At 41.3% G+C, this 13,526-nt stretch overlaps 1 protein-coding gene across 1 annotated transcript in view; it reads left to right on the forward strand.

Annotated features, from left to right (window-relative positions):
- EYS (eyes shut homolog (Drosophila)) overlaps positions 1-13,526 on the forward strand; it is an 815,396-nt gene that overhangs the window by 742,892 nt on the left and 58,978 nt on the right. The window contains 1 exon segment of the mRNA XM_014532733.1: positions 4,743-4,917. Within this exon segment, the coding sequence (XP_014388219.1) occupies positions 4,743-4,917 (175 nt within the window).

Consider the following 13,526-nt stretch of genomic DNA (forward strand, 5'->3'; position numbering starts at 1 on the left):
GCAGGCTCGCTCCCCAGTAGGGGACCTGCAGGAGGCAGCCAATCAATGATTTCGTCTGTTCAATGTTTCTCTCTCCCTTTCGCTTCCTCTCTCGCACTTTTAAATCAATAAAAACATATTTTTAAAAAAGAAAAAAGACCCAACACCATGCTTGTGCAAATAATCAGATCACCATCATCTGTTTCCTGTGTTCAAAGGGGAACATACATTCAGATCGTTCCTATAAAAGTGATTCATAGCAGTTATAAAATAAACACATGCTTTGAATTGTTATAATAATGCATTTCGTAACAATAAGCTTCTTGGTGGATCCTTAGTCCCAGAATATTTGGTCAAGGGGCTGCTCAGTATAGTGTCCTGAGCCATTCTCCCACGACCAGCCTACTCCCTATCCGAAACCAAGGAGCAGGTACCAGGATGTGATGCAGGTCCCTGTGAGACATCCGAAGCCCTCTCGGGCACTTGAGCTCTCTGCCTGCCGGCACCATCCCTTTCCCCACCTTCACCGACTTCTGCCTAAACCCTGCCGCAGGAGGCCACATACTTGAAACATATTGAAAGCAACACAGCTAATCCAACATAATACAAGGGCGGGTTTCAATACAAGTCGTTCATTGCGCCAGGGCTCTCAGAGAAATGTTTTCTTTGACTATGTAATCAGTGCTGATTCTCAGAAGGGTGTGTTAAAGAACCGTTTGGAGCAAGTTAAGGCGCTATGCTAAATATGATCGGGAGCTCAATGGTGCTTTCACAGCAGGAGACCGTCAGGAAAGGATTGTGAGGGCATAACAAATCGATGAGTTTTTAAAAACATTCAGTTGGAGGGAAAGGATGGGTAAACTTATGAATGTGTACGAAGCACACATCTTCCACTCAATGAAACAGAGACTCCGTTAGAGGGTCATCAGAACTTGCTGTCATTTAATCGCAGACACGATGCTGACATAAATACTCTGGATCCAGCATTAAGGATAAAAATGTGGGCTCGGAACCCATCTGCCTGGGTATGCACCTCAGCTCTGCCACCAACAAGCTTCGTGACCCTGGCTGGTAACCGAACGTCCCTGGGCCTCGCTGTGCCTCATCTGTAAAATGGGATACTAGCCGCACTTGTCTTGCTTGTAGTTCTGAGAGCAAGTTAATGGAAAGAGAACACAGATTACCTCCTGGCTGAGAGTGCTCCCTGTGCTAGTGATGATGGTGGTGCTGGTGGTGGAGGTGACAGAGCCGCGGCCACACACTTGCTTCTCTTCCTCTGCTGCACAGACGGTGGGTAAGAGCACAGGCTCTGCTATCAGGCTGTCTTCAGATTCGGGCCCTGCCACCCAGCAGCTGTGTTCCTCTAAGCCTTTTACTTCAACTCCCCAAACCTCCACTTTTCCTCTGTAAGATAAAATACCTACCCCATAGGGTTCTCGTGAGTTGGTCAATTAGCTAAAGTAATGTTAAGTGCTCAACCCAGAAAGCAGCACCTGATAAACGCTCAATAAATGTTAACTAATAGCAGTACTCCATCCTGTTGTCATTGGACTTGACGTTTTCAGATTTACTGGAGTCCAAAGCTTCCTGGTTTGCTTGTGTTATTTTCTTCCCTTTGTTAGGAACTTTTCTTCACAACTTGATAATGAGAACAAAGAGAGGCTTTCTTCAAAACCTGTCATTTTCTCCTTAAGTGTGTTATGAACCCGAGTTCAGCACTCAAACAGCTGGCCCTCCTGTGAGAGAAACTCGGGACAGCAGGTCTGGAAGGCTGCCAGCGCTACGGTCCTCAGTTAGGATGGGAATTTTGGGAGGGTCCTTTTGGAACTTGACACTTAATCCACAATCTTACCGAAGCTCCAGGACCTAATTTTATCATTTGACTCTTGAATTCTCCCTTCCTGTCTGCCTCTTCTCCATTATAAACCAGCATTTACTACGAACTGTAGGTTGTGGACAATCATTACCAACCTACCATAAGTACCAGATTGCAACTAAACCGTAAACCTATGCTTTCCCAAAACTGAACTCTACTGGTTCTAGAGAAGGATATAGGGTGACTTCTTTAAAATATGGACTTCTGCGCCCTACCCCAAAACTACTCAATCAAAATCTCCATAATGGGATCTAAAAATTTGCATTTCAAGTAAGCCTTCCCAGATTTGGAAATCACTACATTAACTAATCATAACAAAGCAAGTAGAGTTATGGAAGAATTTAGTAGTTAGTCTGGCCTTAGCCTAATTATTAAATTCTAACATCCCTAACACAAATAAATAAGGCCTGATTATTTTTCTTTAGAATGGGGATTAAATCACACAGAGTACAAGACTATCTGATTTAGGCTTTCCCCGTTTCTATAAACACTGCTGATAAACAACTCTAAGCCAGAAGTCCTCAGTCTAAAATACAAATCGTTACTGTTAATGTAGTCCATTTGTTTCTGTTCTGGAAATGGCTTATCATGAGTCATTATTTTCCCTATAACCTTTAACAGTGATAAAGATATTGAGGTTTTTTTACCTCTTCTCCAGATTAAATCATCTACATATGCCAAGCAAAGAGGTCATTCCTGATTACCTGTCCTAGTAAAGGGAATTCTCCCCTGCTCTCCAAAGTAGCATCTATTACCAGCTGCAGGCTCTCAGGTTGAGGGTGAGGGATGGGCTCTAGTGGGTTCCTGAGTCTCCTGAAATCATGCATGCAATTGTGTGTGCATTTTTCTAGGAGAAGGCCTATGGCTTTCATCAATGTTCAAAGATCTGTTACTTTCACTGACCGACCTATTTACTCCTGACATAGAATTAAAAATTGCTTTTGACAAGTGTGAACATGGGGAAATCTATTATCCCATCCATCTGTTATTCTAGTGTTATAGCAGCTAGTGTTCTCTGATACAGGGATTATTAAATATTTATTACTCAACTGAACAGAGTGGACATGAAATAGATTCGAATTCATTAACAACACTGTAAGGATGTTATTCCAACCTGAAAGTGCCCTACACACTGTCAGTACAGTCAGTTTCTTTAGTTCAACTTTTCTCCCTTTCTCTTTTTTAATTGCATGAGCTTTTTCAAACCAGAGTCCATAAGGGGGGAAATGAGGTTACTGCAATAATTTAAATATCATTTTACTGTCCAAAAAAAAAAAAAGAAAGCCATCACTCATTTGAAACCTAGTATATTTGACTAGTATATTTGACACATGACTCATGGCTCCAAAAATCTTTATCGTAATTACTCTGTCACCTGCAGGATAGATGTAGTGAATACCTGCTGCATGATACTGTACTATGCAGATTATATTTCATCTTCAATATTAATAGGAGTGAAGTTTTACAATATGCCTTCTACAAATGGCTTCCACTATAATTGCCTTTAAGCTGATGATATGTTGACTGACAGGAAGTATCTCTCTAAAATAAACACATGTAACTATTTGTATGTGCTAAATGTTTCTCTACATATATCACTGCCAGGTTTTTAGTCAAAACATATTTGAGCAGTTCCTCATAACAAAATTATTTCCTATCCATATAAAAGGGGAGAGGTTTTACATGAACAGCTTCAGACATTAATATATATTATAATCATTAGCCAAGGTTTTTTTTGTGCGTGATTATAAAAACTACAAAAATCTAATACTAGTACCCTACAATTTTTTGTTAAAGAGAATTTTTTTATGAATTAAATAAAGAATTTCTGAGACAGTGAGGAAGGGAGTATGGGTGGGAGCTGAAATATAAGGCCTTAACTGCCAATCATGAAAGGGGCCAGTTTATGTATGTTACCTTATTCCTCTTAACCCATGGAGTACTTATTTTTGTCCCCATTTTAAAGGTAAAAAGATTGGCACTTAGTTAGGTTTGGGTCATCTAGTCATTTTGTGAGAGAGAATGTAATTGAACCCAGACCCACCTGACTTCAATCCTCCTTCTGCTCTCTGCTGAGTACAGTTCACTAGGCAGGGGCATGCAGATCTCTGCGGTGTTAGTTGAGCTACCTGGTTATTCCATATAAAGCAGTTGGCATTCATTCATTCACTTCTTCACCCAGTATACCATATTAGTGCTTTTTTGTGTAATAGCAGTAGTTGGGAGAAGAACAAAGATTAAATCTAAGGAAGAAAATGACAGTTCTCTTACAATGAGAAAATATCGGTGCAGGCTGAGGATTGTGCTTGTCAGGGAGAACTAGGTTAAGTTAAAAAGCAAATTCTTGACCTTTCAAAACTGAACCTATTTTTTTTTCACCATAAGGAATTATTTCAGACTTGCTTCAGAAAATGTTTTGGAAATAAAATCTAATCTAGCCTATCTGTTATCATTTTCTAGACCCTATGTATGGTTGTTGTCAATATTGATTTATAGCACCTTGTAAATAAACTCTAAGTCCTGAAGGAAATGAGGAAAATTACAATACAGTTCAGTATCCCAAACAATTCTATTAATTAGCTAATCGACTGCCCTTTGTGTTATGTTTATTTAATATTGGGGTGGAAAAGACCTTTCTTTTTTCCCAGCTTTCATGATGTATAATTGACAAATAAAAGTTACGTATATTTAATGTGTATAATGTGATGGTTTGGTATACATATACATTGTGAAGAGTACCACTATCAAGTTAGTTAACACATCCATCATCCAATTAATAAAATTTAAAAAAGAATAATATATTACCTTAAAAATGAGAAAATAACTGTCTTTCTGTTTTATCTATTTCTTCCATTTTTTATATGAAGTCTTTTCCCCTTCCTTCAAGGTTGTATTTTCACTATTCAAGTTCACACCAGGAAGGACGGCCGTTTCAGAAGGCTGGGAAATCCTGAGGGCCACCCAGATGCTGGGCGCAGCGTTGGCCAGTGTGACGCTTCTCCTTGTAGCTTAATGAACTGTGGCAACGGTGGGACCTGCATGGACAGTGGAGCTACTGTTTAGTAAGTATGACGTTAGGAAGGAAGGTACGTAGTGGGTTATTAGCACTCTAGCTGGTACTTCAGTCACACAAACTAGGCACACAAACTGACCCTCTTATCTTAAATGTTTTCAGGTAGACTTGCTAGATGACTAGGGGACAGATAAAGGAAACTAGAGAGAAACCAACCCGGCATTTGCATCATCTTCTCAATTCTTTTAAATTTTTAAAAATATATTCTTATTGATTTCAGAGAGGGAGAGAGAGATAAAAACATCAATGATGAGCCCGGCTAGAGTGGCTCAGTGGTTGAGCATCGACCTATGAACCAGGGGACCATGGTTCAATTCCCAGTCAGGGCACATGCCAGAATATTAGGCTCAATCCCCACTAGGGGGCATGCAGGAGGCAACAATGGATGATTCTCTCTCATTATTGATGTTTCTATCTCTTTCCCTCTTCCTTCCTCTCTGAAATCAATACAAATATATTTTTTAAAAAAGAATGGGAAGTGTCAGTAAGAAAGTGAAGGTGAAGGTACAGGTAGAAAATTCATCCTAACTACTGATTGTCCCATATGGAACAAAGGCCTAGCTAGCTGTTTCAACATACAGCTGTTGCCGGCAAGACGATGAAACCTCGGTTCTTGTCTTCCTGAAGGAAAGATTTCAATCAAGAGACAAAGTTCAGCAAAGCAAGCAAGAATTTGTTGACCACAGCAAAAACACACTTAGGACAGTGAAACATGGAAGGGCATAGAAGAAGCAACAAGACAGCCTAGACTGGGCTGCTTTGGCTCACTGGGAAGTCAGAGAAAAGGGAGACAGGTTCAGGGGGTTCGCCCAGGACAAGCTGCCACTGCCCACTGCTCCCTTGGTTGCAAGCCTTTTGGGGTCCCTTAGAGGTTAGGGGATACGTGCCTGTGGGGGAAGAAGAGGGGGAGGAGAACAGTTCAGGATGCTCCCTTGGGGGAGAGCGCTCAGTGGGTCTTTTGTGTTGAGGGTATTTCTCTCTCTCTCTCTCTCTCTTGCAGGTGGGAATCTTAGGGGAGGTCTTAGGGGAGGATCTCAATAGAATATTCATCAGCTTTCCAGGTGTGCTTTTTCAGGGTCTCCTTCTCCACTGATTGGTCTGCCCCAGGGCAGGGGGTCATCAGTCAATGCAGCTGGTCCTGAGGCAGCCACAGCATCACTTGTCTGGCTTTGCTGCTTTTCTGGGCCTAGAGCTGAGGCCTAGATGTTATCTTTAGGGAGGAAAAGGTCAGGGGGTCTAAACCACATGAACAGCGATATGCTAGGGGAGGAAAGGTTACTCTGAGGGTGAGGTTCTTGTTTTCCCAGTTTTTCCCCTTGCTAGACACCCAGGGCTTCAGCCCTGGTGACCTTCTGCACCCGACCCATCATCCTTGCTCTGCTCATGTCTGTCTAGCTCAGTGGTTCTCAACCTTGGCTGCACATTAGAATCACCTGGGAATCTTTTTAAAATCCTGATTTCTGGGCCTCATCCTCCGGAAATTCTGTTTCTTTGTTATGGGGTGAGGCCACAACACCCATAACAAAGAAACAGAATTTCCGGAGGATGAGGCCCAGAAATCAGGATTTAAAAAAGATTCCCAGGTGATTCTAATGTGCAGCCAAGGTTGAGAACCACCGTCTTATAAAAGATTCCGGTGATTCTAATGTGCAGCCAAGGTTGAGAACCACTGGTCTAGCTGCTTATAACAGCCACAGGTGTTGATCTTGGACTACATCAAGCCACATACAGAAAGACACAACTATTTGAAGATTATTTTGATTCACATAGGAAATTTTTTTGACTTGTGATAATAAAAGTAATATCTTTCAATTGTACAGCGCTTTGTGGACAGCAAAGCAAATTTCTGCATGCACTATTTCCATTGCCCCTAATTAAAACTTTCTAAATTAGTCAGGGACCATCCTGGCCCCAGTTTAATCCATGGGAAACTAAGCCCAGTGATGATGAGTAAACAAGAGGATGTACCAGCATCTTGTAAGTAGTGCGGCCGGACCCAAAACCAAATTTCCCAGCTCCTGGGTCAGGATTCTCTCAGGATCTAATTAGCAAGAAATTAGTTTAAAAGCAGCTAGCAATGAACAGTAGCTCCTTATCAGCTGGATGTAATATATTCTTTTTTAAAATATGTTTTTATTGATTTTTAGAGAGAGGTAGAGATAGAAACATCAATGAGGGCAACATCATAGATCAGCTGCCTCCTACTGGGGACTGAGCCCACAACCGGGGCATGTGCTCTGACTGGGAATAAAACCAGTGACCTCTTGGTTCCTGGGCCAATGCTCAACCACTGAGCCACACCGGCCAGGCTCATTTATTCTTAATTTTTTTAATGTTGACATAATCTTCAATTAACATTTTCTATTTTCTCCAAATTGGAAGTACCTTGCCTCATAAATCCCCCCAGGGCAGGGGGAGGAGGCATGTGTCATAAATTCCTATTTGGGTGGAAAGCTGTATGTCACAGACTTGTATGAGAACCTCAGGTTTCAGTAATGGAACCAATACCTCTGACAAGATTTCTTACAGGATTCTACAATCTTTCTTATCAAATTATGACCACTGCCTGGGACTCCCTTGTTGACATAACAACAAAATATTTACTGTATCGATGACTCATGAAGCATTACCGCAGAATGAGAAGTAGCTCTTGTGACTATTATATAATGACATTAAAAGGATGGCTCCCTGACCTTAAAAGCAATGGTATGTAAATTAGACCTCAATAAAGCTGTTTCAAAATAAGGTTCCCACTCATGGACATTCAACTTCAGTAGCAGCATAAGTTTAAGGAGAATTATATTCATTTTGACAGTGTTTGGAATTCTGCTCTAATCTCAATAAGAATCCTGTTTTGTTTTTATTGAATTTATTCTTGTTTTTAAAGGAAAAAGATGTTCTTTGTAATATACTTTTTTACACAGTTTGTTTGGTTTTTTTAATCCTCACTCGAGTACATGTTTTCCATTGATTTTTAGAGAGAGTGGAAGGAAGAGAGACAGAGAGAAACACCGAAGAGAGACACATCGTTTGATTGCCTCCCGCATGGTCCCTGCAAACGAGGTACATGCCCTTGACCAGAATCGAACAGTAAGAGATAAACATCAATTGGTTGCTTCCCCCATGGTCCCTGAAAACGAGGTACGTACATGCCCTTGACCAGAATCGAACCCAGGACCCTTCAGTCGCAGGCTGATGCTCTATCCACTGAGCCAAACCGGCTAGGGCTGCAATATACTTTCTAATAGTGCTTCAGAAGTTTTCCTCTACCCTTGTCCTAGTCCCAGGCTCTCAACTGTGTATGGCTCTTCACCTTTATTTTGCGCCTGTGTGGGTCCCCTACTCAGAGTACCCCAGATGACCAAGGCCCATTTGCCATACGCATGCGTGCAGGCGAGGGCACAGCAGTATTGTTAGGTGCAAGGCTCCTTTGCCTACGCAGGTGCGAGGGCAATGACCATGAGTAGCAGTATACACACTGCGCAAGCGCACCCTTATGTAACCTGTTGGTGTTAACGTAGCACGAGCGTCACTAATTGGCACGAGGCCGCTGTGTTTGAGCGCGTATGTAAGTTGCCACTGAGCAGCCGGCGCAGGACGGCTTTTGGGGGGCTGCCGTGAAGGACTGCTCTGTCCGATGGCTCCTGCAGCAGCAATGCCACTTGGTCTGCAATGAAGTCTCTCCTCTATATGCCAACGACTCTCATGTCTTCATCTAATACCCGGCGTCCGAGAAGCTGTGCTCCCACAACCAGAGAAGTACTGAACTGAATTTCCAGGTAACATTATTGACAGCCCAAAGTTAAAATTCAATCTTGTCTTGAAAAAAAAATAACACATGATAATTTTTTTTTTTAATGCTCAAGAGGCAAGTCCCAACCCAGACTAAAATTCATTCTTTTCTTGAAAAAAATAACACATGATAATTTTTTTTTAATGCTCAAGAGGCAAGTCCCAACCCAGAAGCATAAATTTCAGAATCAATTTTAAAAACAAACTCTCAAAGCCACTCAAAGTGTCTTAACAGCTTTATGGTATAATTTTTTATTAAAAAATTAAAAACGGCAAATGCTCATTTTAGTTCACTTCTCACAGCAGGAGGGGGGTGGGGGGAGGCATTGTTCTGGTACCTAAGGGGAAATCTTGTGCCAAGTAAGGAGGGAGGGGGGCTTGATAAGGCTTGGATCCGGGGCTGAGCTCCGGGAAACTGCTAAAAGCCTTGCTTTCCTGCTCCAAGTGCGTCAGCAAACACAGATGCAGCTGCACTTTAATGCAGCTGCTCAGATGAGGGTGTAATAAGGCAGAGTTCATGTCAAGCCTTATGCTCCTGGGATGAGCTCTGATGCAACAGAAACAGTGAACTCTTTCTGTTGTTAGTAACCCAGGCTAAAGAAAGGGGGGAGGGCGTTTAGTTCTAACTCAGCTCTATATGCACATTTGTTTGGTACAAAGTGTTTTTAGGCAAATTTGACTTCATTTAAGTTGTACTTCGTTTCACCTTAAACTGATATCCTGGCTGTGATTGAGGGTAATAGGTGACGTGTTCCTTTAAAAAGTAAGCACAGTGTAGGAAAACCAAAAGTTCCATAAACAGATGTCAGCATGAGCAGCACAGACAGTGAGGACAATAGGAGTTCAGAGAACATGGATGTAAAATGGGAAATGCATCAGAGATTTATACCAAGTTCATAAATGAGGCTTATTTATAGCATAAACCTATCAGTGAGCACGAAATCTCACTGCTCCAGAGTTTCCTAAACATTTTTTGGCTCACAGATAAGGTCAAAGATCTTTCCAAGATTCATGCAAGCACCAGGAGGAAAGTATGTTCTCAAAGCCTTCTCTTGTTCCCATACAGACACTATAACTTACATGCCTAAAAGTGATAGTCAATTTCTTTGATTTTTGCTAAATGAGCAAAGTCATTCACACTTTAAAATAGATCAGACTGGTTTGGCTCAGTGGATAGAGCATCGGCCTGTGGACTCAAGGTTCCAGGTTCAATTCCGGTCAAGGGCACATGCCCTGGTTGCAGTCTGGATCCCCAGTAGGGGGCATGCAGGAGGCAGCCGATCAATGATTCATTCTCTCTCTCTCTCTCTCCCTCTCCCTCCCTCCCTCCCTCCCTCTCCCTCTCCTTTTCCCTTCCTCTCTGAAATCAATAAAAATATATTAAAAAATAAAAGATAGACCAGACTACATTGGTGCAGGAGGAGGAGGTGTATGCAGATATGTAATGGAAAGGTTTTATTGTTGGTGGTGATTTTTGTTTTTTCCCCAAGGGAAAGGTTTATATCATGGCAACCTAAACCACTTTGAACCTATGTTTTGGTCATCCCATCACTACAGTAAATACATGGCCACTCCACCCCACCTCTGTATTCTTCCCATAGCTTCATTTTGCTCCAACTGACTCTCTAGGTTAGAACAAACCTAATTCCTCTTCTGTTCTCAGGCAAAGCAGTTTAGTTGCTGTATGTTCTTTCTGTAGTCCAAGCTCATACTCACATCAGTGCCACTAGGGTGCACCATCAACTCCATGCAGCTTATCTAAATAATTTCCCTAAAACACCTCCCTCTCTAACAGGAAGTGGGTCCAACTGTTAGCAAAATACAATGTTTTGGCCCTTAACCTAGAGAACAGAACCATTAGGACTGAGGCCCACAGACAAGTGCCAGTACTTTTATTAGTATGTAAGGAGTAACTCATTTCATCCTTCTTATACTCTCTGAGATATCATCAAAGAAAGGAAGGCCATGGGGAGACATCAGCAGATGGAGTGATTATAGCAACCCTTCCTTGTACGCGTGTTGAGTGTTGACATGCCATCAGATTCCAATGTACTGGGAGGTTCCCTTGTTTTAGCACTTGTTTATTTTTCAAAGGCTCTATTTTTGAGCACATCATTTGACATCCAGGAAATTTTGGTAGGTAGAATGAGATCCATCATTTTACTAACACATCATACTTAAACCTCATTCTCCCAACTTGTTACTCAAAGGGAAGTCAATGATAAAGAAAAGCCATTTGACATGAATGAGGCCATCTAACACAACAGATGGTCTTAGGAGAATGCGATTCAGTGGTTTCCCTTTTCCTGTAAGTAGCAGAGAAATAAGTTATATATGCACAAGTGGAGTCCTTCAGGCAATGTGATCATCTCTTGCTAAGTAACGCATATCTATTCCATTATTCATATGACTTTATTATCACAGCACATAGATTTCATTTTAATTACTATATCTGTGCTTTTGCTTATGCATAGAAAGCTATTACCATAACTGTCTTACAGGTCCAGCTCAAGGTAACTTTTCTGTAGGAACTTTTTCTTTCTGCTCTCATCTCACAATGATGATTCTAATACTTTTCCCTCATTATCCTCAATGCATATAAAAGAATATCTCTGATCCAAAGCAATAAGAATACATATCTGATAGGTAAACTGAAAAGGTATATTAAGCCCTGGCCTGTGGCTAAGTGGTTAGATTCCTCTCTGAAATCAATAAAAATATATTAAAAAATAAAAGATAGACCAGACTACATTGGTGCAGGAGGAGGAGGTGTATGCAGATATGTAATGGAAAGGTTTTATTGTTGGTGGTGATTTTTGTTTTTTCCCCAAGGGAAAGGTTTATATCATGGCAACCTAAACCACTTTGAACCTATGTTTTGGTCATCCCATCACTACAGTAAATACATGGCCACTCCACCCCACCTCTGTATTCTTCCCATAGCTTCATTTTGCTCCAACTGACTCTCTAGGTTAGAACAAACCTAATTCCTCTTCTGTTCTCAGGCAAAGCAGTTTAGTTGCTGTATGTTCTTTCTGTAGTCCAAGCTCATACTCACATCAGTGCCACTAGGGTGCACCATCAACTCCATGCAGCTTATCTAAATAATTTCCCTAAAACACCTCCCTCTCTAACAGGAAGTGGGTCCAACTGTTAGCAAAATACAATGTTTTGGCCCTTAACCTAGAGAACAGAACCATTAGGACTGAGGCCCACAGACAAGTGCCAGTACTTTTATTAGTATGTAAGGAGTAACCCATTTCATCCTTCTTATACTCTCTGAGATATCATCAAAGAAAGGAAGGCCATGGGGAGACATCAGCAGATGGAGTGATTATAGCAACCCTTCCTTGTACGCGTGTTGAGTGTTGACATGCCATCAGATTCCAATGTACTGGGAGGTTCCCTTGTTTTAGCACTTGTTTATTTTTCAAAGGCTCTATTTTTGAGCACATCATTTGACATCCAGGAAATTTTGGTAGGTAGAATGAGATCCATCATTTTACTAACACATCATACTTAAACCTCATTCTCCCAACTTGTTACTCAAAGGGAAGTCAATGATAAAGAAAAGCCATTTGACATGAATGAGGCCATCTAACACAACAGATGGTCTTAGGAGAATGTGATTCAGTGGTTTCCCTTTTCCTGTAAGTAGCAGAGAAATAAGTTATATATGCACAAGTGGAGTCCTTCAGGCAATGTGATCATCTCTTGCTAAGTAACGCATATCTATTCCATTATTCATATGACTTTATTATCACAGCACATAGATTTCATTTTAATTACTATATCTGTGCTTTTGCTTATGCATAGAAAGCTATTACCATAACTGTCTTACAGGTCCAGCTCAAGGTAACTTTTCTGTAGGAACTTTTTCTTTCTGCTCTCATCTCACAATGATGATTCTAATACTTTTCCCTCATTATCCTCAATGCATATAAAAGAATATCTCTGATCCAAAGCAATAAGAATACATATCTGATAGGTAAACTGAAAAGGTATATTAAGCCCTGGCCTGTGGCTAAGTGGTTAGAGCGTTGGCCTGCACACCAGAGGGTCTCGGGTTCAAGTCCCGGTCAAGGGCACATACCTGGGTTGCAGGTTCTATCTCTGGCCCCAGTTGGGGGGCTCCTTTGGATGGCAACCAATTGATGTGTCTCTCTCACATCCATGTTTCTCTCTCTCTCCCCCCTCCCTTCCATTCTCTAAAAAAAGGAAAAAAAATTTAATGGAAAAAATGACCTTGGGTGAGGATTAACAACAAAAGTAGATTAAGCAGAGATTATATTTTTTTAAGGCACAGTTTCTCATTTGCACACTGAGGACTAATAATTGTAGAGTTATTGTGGAAATTAAATGAGTTACTACATATAAAATAATTAAAACAGTGTCTAGCCTTAGCTGTTTGGCTCAGTGGATAGAGTGTTGGCCTGCGGACTGAAGGGTCCTGGTTCGATTTTGGTCAAAGACACGTACCTCAGTTGCAGGCTTGATCCCCGGCCCTAGAGAGGGTGCATGTGGGAAGTAACCAATTAATGTGTCTCTCTCACATCGATGTTTCTCTCTCTCTGTCTCTCACCCTCCCTTCCACTCTCTCCAAAAATCAATGGAAAAATATCCTTGGTGAGGATTAACAATAAAAACCAGTCTGGCACTAAGGTGAAGTCCTAATAAATGTTGAATATTATATTTTATATATGTCATATATTTCATAAAAATACATTATTATAAATGAACTAGAGGCCCGGTGCACAAAAATTTGTGCACTGGGGGGGGGGGGTTTCCCTCACCCCGGCCTGCGCC

Source organism: Myotis brandtii, unplaced genomic scaffold (genome assembly GCF_000412655.1).
Source record: "Myotis brandtii unplaced genomic scaffold, ASM41265v1 scaffold904, whole genome shotgun sequence".
NCBI classification, from domain to species: Eukaryota; Metazoa; Chordata; class Mammalia; order Chiroptera; family Vespertilionidae; genus Myotis; species Myotis brandtii.